Below are 6423 nucleotides of genomic sequence, written 5' to 3'. Positions count from 1 at the left end.
GCTCTGCGTTTCCTTTAGTTTATTGAAACAAGCTGCTGCATCAGGTCGAGGAAGAGGACGGGGTGCTCGGACATGGGTGGAAAGTCCAGGCCGTGAACGGGAAGAAGAGGAGAGCATGTGGGGCTGTCACCTATCCACGACTCTTCAATGTGAAGATGCATCTGGCTTTGGTCATCCGGTCATCATCCTAAAACCCCAGTTAAGGTGTTCTGAAAGACAGGGCAGGCGTGAACCAGAGCTGGCGTCTCCTGGCTGCAAAATTCAAGCAGGTCTGGGCACCGGTCAGTCTGCGTCCCACTGCAGCCTGTTAAGCGGGCGCAGCCACTGCCCGCTGCTCACCTGGGCTGGTTTGACCTCCCTGAACATCCGTGCGTGATGGTCACAAGGTGCCGTCATCAGGGAAACGGAAGAGTGACCTCCTCTTCCAAGCCGTGTAAGAGCCTGGGATGTCCTAGTCCCAGCCAGGTGGCAGCTCTCCCTAAGAGAGTTCCCGCAGCGAGGAAACCCAAGGGGGTCCTTGGCTCTTGAGTCCCACCCCGTCCCTACCGAGGCGGGCAGTAGTCAGGCCGGTGGGAAAGAGATGGTGTGGCTACGCTGCCCCTACATCAGCCTGTGATGGAGACCCCAAGCTGGGGCGAGACGTATCCCCAGCACACGCGCGCCTCTGCCCGACAGTGATGCACCGGGTGGTTTCCTCCCAGGAAGTTTTGCATCGCCCGTCTCCCATGCTGCGCTCTCGCACAGACCGAGACAACCTGCATGCACCCAGCCGCCCCTCCTGAGTGCCAGGAGATCATGCTAAGAAGCTCCGACTGTTGCTCCCATGCTTGCTTCGAAGCAACCCACATCCACCCCAAAGCCCCGATTTACCATGAGGCCCTGAATGGAAAGGGTCTCCCCTGGAGAGAGGCTCTTCACACAGGTCTGGAGCTCCTCAATGAGTTGGGCGTTTGGGAGGCCGAGGCCAGAGAGCGGGGATAGAGCGAGGGAGTTAGCAGGAGCCAGCAGAGCAGAGGCTGCAAGACAAAGACACGTGAAATCATCCCGACAAGGGCCGCAGGGGGCATGACCGCCGGGTCTGCCCGACCCTGCTTGTGCCGTCCAGCAACTGCCTGCCCTCTCCAGGCTTCAGCCTGCGTGCCGGTCTGCTGGGGCGGGCAGCAGAGCATTGCACAGGGCGTGAGACCCTGCTCACTGCGCCGTGCAGATCACGTACCGGAGCAGCAGCACAGCGCCAGGGCCACGAGGAGGAAGGAGACATGCAGCTTCATGGTGGAGCTGGCTGTGCAAGACTCAAAGGCTCCGGCTGGGATGCTCTGCATTTTGCGCTTGCTGCTCCTGCCTTTGTATGGGGCGCGCCTGCATGCCCCACCCAGCGCCCCCAGGCCAGGCTGCTGACGTGTTTGCCCGGCCCGCGGCCCAGGGAGACATCCCAGTGCCCCTTGTTTCAAGTCTAGGCCTCCAGAGCCATGTGCACAGAAGAGGGGAAGGGGTGCTTGCCCCTCAGCGCTGCCCAGGGACCATTGCACTGCCAGTCTCAGAGGGTGATGAGCTTCCCCTCAGGGGAGCTACTGGTTTCTGCAGACGTGGGGCTGGCTGGGCAGGACGCATTCCCTCTTGGCTGGTCCGAGTGCCCTTGCCTAGAGAACAGCCTTCACATGGGCAGAGGGAGGCAAAAGCTTGTCTGCGCTGAAGGGGAAGCTCTACTTCTGTGAGGGGATTGTACACCGCGGTGCCGGCGATGGCAAAGGAGTGTGCCCCATGGCCAGGGCTCCTTCACAGCTCAGTCTGCTCCAGGGGAAAGTGGGAGAGACGTGTCCCGCTGCCTCCAGCCTCCCTGCCCTTCCTGCTTGTCCCTGGCCCCGGGGCGTGAAAACATTGCTTGACTTGAGGTATCTGACCCTTGCCGGGGGGCTCTGGGTAGCATTCATCCCGTGCTGTCTGATGGGCCTCGCGGACAGTGCTGGCTCACAAAGAACAGGTGGGAAATAACAGAGTCTGGCCCTAAGGCCCCAAATCCGGTTGGCTTCCAGCAGAAGTCACAAAATCACAGAAAATGAGGGTTGAAGGGAGCTCAGGAGGTCACATCGAGTCCAGCCCCTGCTCCAAGCAGGACCAGCGCCCCCTCCATCATCCCAGCCAAGGCTCTGTCTAACCTGGTCTTAAATCTCCAAGGATGGAGAGTCCAGCACCTCTCTGGGTCACCTGTTCCAGTGCTTTACTACCCTTCTGGTGAGAAAGTGTTTCCTAATATTCAACCTAACTTGCCTTGCTGCAGCTGGAGCCCATTGCTCCTTGTCCTGTCGTCTGCCCCCACTGAGAGCAGCCCAGCTCCATCCTCGTTGCAGCCCCCCTGCAGGGAGTTAAGTCCTGTAATTACAATCACAATGAAGAGGGACAGAAGGGATTTGGGGGGGTTCTCTAGAAATTCATCTGTGCCTAAAGCATCCCTGCCAGAGGCTGGTCCAGCCGGCTCTTCCAAACGGCCCGTGATGGAGACCCCAATCTTCCCTCTGCCAGGGCTCAGCTCTCCTTGCAGGCAGGATGGTTTCCTAATGCCTAACCTACATCTCCTTCACCATCGTTCAAACCTGCTTCTTATCATCTCCGCAGTGGGCACGGGGACAAGTCTTTTAACATATTTGCCTTTCCTCTGCCTCCTGCTCTCTTGACAGAACAACCCAGTTCTCTTCTCAGAGGTCAGGCTTCCTAGACCCCCTTCAATGCCAAATATCCCAGAACGGCAGCAGAGCGACGCGCCGTGGGATGCCTGCATGGGAAGCCAAGCGCTCAGCTCTGAATATTGGCGCTCCGTGCGGTCCGGGCCTCGGTCACACTGCAGCGCGCACACACGACGTGCACAACTGTTGTGCACGTACACAAACCCCCAGAAAGCTGCAGTGGATGTGCCCTGAGTCACTTCTTGCTTTTCCCCTTCGAAAACCCACCTGACGTGACTCCGTCCCGAACCCGGCAGCTGTCAGGAGGCTCATCAATCTCCCCCACTCGGTGCTGCCAGCGAGATTTTTCTCAGCCTGTGCCTTGCCTTCGGGTGTCTGCAAATAGAAGGGGAAGCTCGCACGCACATTAGCTTAATTTCCACCGGCAATGTAGTGCCACAGGCCAGCATTTCTCTGTGACATTTGTCTAAGGGCAGACGCTGAGCCAGTGCCAGCCACGCCGGGGGCAGGCCAGGAGAAGGATGCGCTACCGGATGTGCCGGTGTAGAAAAGAGGGGCTGAGCTGACGAGGTTCAGTGCTGAACTCCACTCCTCCAGCCCCAGCCATGAAGGGGACGGGAATTGCCCTGCTGCTCATTCTGGCTCTGTCCTGCGTCTTTGGTAAGTGGCGATAGGAAGCCCCGAGGATTTCTGAAGCTCGTGTGTATGGGAGCCCCTGACACGGCACGGAGGGGCAGGCGGCATCCGGGATACCTGCCCAGCCGCTGCTTCGTGAACATGTCTCAGGCTCACGGCTATGGTGCGCACGCCGTCAGCTGAGGTTTGTGCCGGGTGCTCACCTGGTATCCAGCCACCGTCGGGGGGAAGGCAGCCCTTTTTGTTCTCTCCGGGGTGGAGAAGGGGGAGTCTTGGCAGAGAACAGAAGATTTGGGCTGGGGAGAAATCGATGTCTTCTTCCACTAAAGGCCTCACCCCCGGTGCCCCTTGGGGATGGGAGTTCAGACAAGGTGGGGAAAACTCACGGAGACGAAGCTGGAAGATTGGAGTAATTGCAAAGGAACAGCTCCTCCGGCTGAGGGCGGTTCCCGCGGACGTATTCCTTGTATTCGTGCCGCACTGGGGAGCCCGTCGTGGCACTGCTGTGCTAGGTGCTGTACGAACACAGCAGGGAGGGATGGTGCCTGCACCATTTTCCATCCTCCTCTGGGCTTCTGGTTGTGTTCATCAGTCAAAGGGAGTCTCGAAGGCAGAGCGTTTGGGGGGTGCCAAGCGGAGGGTGAGCGGAGAAGGGGCGAGGAACTGGGCCCGGGGAGGGAAGTTGACCCATTGACACTGAGCAGGGGCCTTGCGGCCGTGGGCATGGTGGGGTCTGCATGGAGAGGGGCCTCGTTGCGAGCCCCCGTCGCTGTCTCTGCATCTCACTGGGGCCATTTGAGCTCGCTGGGCTTGGGCTTACTTGGCCTCTTCGTCCTGCAGAAGCCAGCGGTGCATTGCCCAACCTCCAGGCCAATGCAGAAGACCTTGAGGAACTGGACAGTGGATATAAAGACGCTGTCAATACCGCCGTCAAGGGCATTGTCAAGGGGTTTGAAGACAGCAATATAGTGGTAAGCTCAACCTTGGCGGGGTGAGTTCTTCATTAGGAGCTGGGCTGGGCTGTCGCGGGTGTCGTCAGTCCAGGATGGGCTGCCTTTCTGGAAGACCGGCTAGTGAAACCAGCTGCTGGGCTTTGCACTGGAGGAAGCTGGCCTGCGCTGTACAGACGGTTTGCTTGGAGGATCGAATGCTCTTTTTGGCTTTAACGTTATGAATCTAAATGACACAACCCCCCCTCCTGCGACAGGGATGATGTCGGACCAGGCTCCGGCAGCTCAAGACTGCCCAGGGGAAGCAGCGGGGAGACTTTCTTGTACCAATTGGTGTAGTGTAGACACGAGCAAAACGTGTTGCAGGGCAGAGGGGGAGCCCACAATTTAGCCCTGAGTGCTTTCACTTCTCAGCCTCGCTACCGGGCGGGTGCGGGATTAGCGGACAGGAGAGGGCTCGTTCCGGGGGGGTCTCCATGCAATGAAATCTAAGGATTTCATCTGGGTTTCCAGCTCCCCCGGTACAAATAAGGGGGGAGTTTCAATGTGGAGCCCCATGCATTTCAGGGTCTGCTTGGATGTGTCCCGCTTCACTGCAGCTCTGACATCCCTTTTGGCTGTGGATTTTTAACCCGAGCTCAAGAAGTGGCCAACCCCCCTCAATATAGCACGACCCTTGTCCCCGTCACACCAGGGGAGGGTTTCTGATCTCCGGCTCGCTGGTGTAACCGGCCGAGGGTCCTGGCTGAGTATCTCTGTTGTCCGGAGTGAAGCCATCCCAGATGTATTCCTAGCACCGGTACAACGGCTGGAAGAAATGGGGAAGGTGTAGCTCCAGCATGACCTGTGTGAGCTCCTTGTCCAGACCCCTGGGTGCAAGGGCCATTGAACCGCAGGGCCGGTGCTTTGAAAAGCAGGCGGCTGCACCTCTGCTTTTATTGACATTTTATGGCGCCTCGTTTGCTTTCAGGGGAAACAATGAGGCTGGCGGCTGGCGACCCGGCAGGGCCTGACTGCAGGCATCCTCCCTGTAGCTCAAGCAGACGGACGAGGCGGAGACCTTGGATGGTAGAGCAGTCGCTTGCCTTGCAATAAAATAAGCACAGGAATACACCGTGGCCTCACGCGTATCATTACTGCCGCTCGTTGCTGCTATTCTGTAGTTATGTCCTGGAACGAGGGCTTCCCGGGCGTCTGAATCAGCAGCAGGGCTGTTTCTTCGTGCACGGTTCAGACGGGGCCAGATTGGCCCAGGCTTCGTGCCCTGAGTGAGGCAGACCCCAGGAGCCCTGAATACAGTGAGAGAGAGATTGCTTCTCACCGCTGTCACCCATGGACCAGTGATAAACGGCCACGAAATATCCATGGGGCAGAGGATGAATGAACGGGCCGCGGGCTGCTGCAGCTGAGCGTAGCTCCATGGGGGGCGGGAAGTTTGAAGAGTCGCGTCCCTGGAAATCAAGGCATGCTGTACAGCAGTGGGGCCAACCTTCTTGGCCTACGTGCCACAGATTAGCCCTGCACCCCCCAGAGCGCCACCCCAGTTCCCTTCTTCTGCCAGATCTGCCACTCCTGATGCCCTGCTCTGCTTTCTGCTTCTTGCCCTATCTACTGCGGTGTTAGAAACACAGGATCGTAGACAACAAGGGCTCATGGGGCACGCTGTAGCCTGTCCCTGTCCTGACCTGTCATGTGCCATGCACGCGGGCTGTCCGCGCCACTTGTCAGCACAGCGGGGACTGCTCAGCAGTCCCAGCTCCCTCCAAACCACCCTGTCTCGCTCCAGTTCCAGGTTAACGTATCACCAAAGAGGAGCAGGGGAAATCGTCCCCATTCCCATGCCGCTGAGATCATGTCATTTGGGGAGCTCGTTGTCCAGCTCTTCCACTGCACGCACACAACGAATACTGCAAGCTCACTCCCCTGCCCCAGCTGCAAACCCATGGTGATGCATAAATGATGCCTAGAGAGCACCAGGCATAGATTTTCCTTTGCAGGTGACATGTATTTAAATCAGCAGCTTGAGGGTAATTAAGCAGAGCAGAGTGCCTCTGTTAGGCAGATTTTTCTCTACCCACCAACGCATCTGCACAACAGGGATTTGCATAACGGTGACATATTGCACCATAATGATTGTAATGTGCCGGCAATCCCTA

General features: G+C 58.2%; 1 protein-coding gene and 1 long non-coding RNA gene across 2 annotated transcripts; one reads left to right on the top strand and one right to left on the bottom strand.

Moving 5' to 3' along the window:
• LOC102384905 lies at nt 1-1305 on the bottom strand. Its single transcript, XM_006037815.1, has 3 exons — nt 1217-1305; nt 871-1016; nt 1-209 (listed from the first exon to the last, which is right to left on the bottom strand). Exons 1-3 carry the CDS (start codon nt 1269-1271, stop codon nt 183-185), a joined length of 228 nt encoding a protein of 75 aa, XP_006037877.1. The 5' UTR covers nt 1272-1305; the 3' UTR covers nt 1-182.
• Nucleotides 1306-3244: 1939 nt separating this feature from the next.
• LOC102384742 lies at nt 3245-5380 on the top strand. Its single transcript, XR_325384.2, has 3 exons — nt 3245-3341; nt 4158-4288; nt 5238-5380. It is a non-coding gene; the product is annotated as an uncharacterized LOC102384742 (long non-coding RNA).
• Nucleotides 5381-6423: the final 1043 nt, after the last annotated feature.

Source organism: Alligator sinensis, unplaced genomic scaffold (assembly GCF_000455745.1).
Source record: "Alligator sinensis unplaced genomic scaffold, ASM45574v1 scaffold1170_2, whole genome shotgun sequence".
NCBI lineage: Eukaryota > Metazoa > Chordata > Crocodylia > Alligatoridae > Alligator > Alligator sinensis.
Note: the sequence above shows the minus strand (reverse complement) of the source record. Positions and strands in the feature narration are given on the sequence as shown.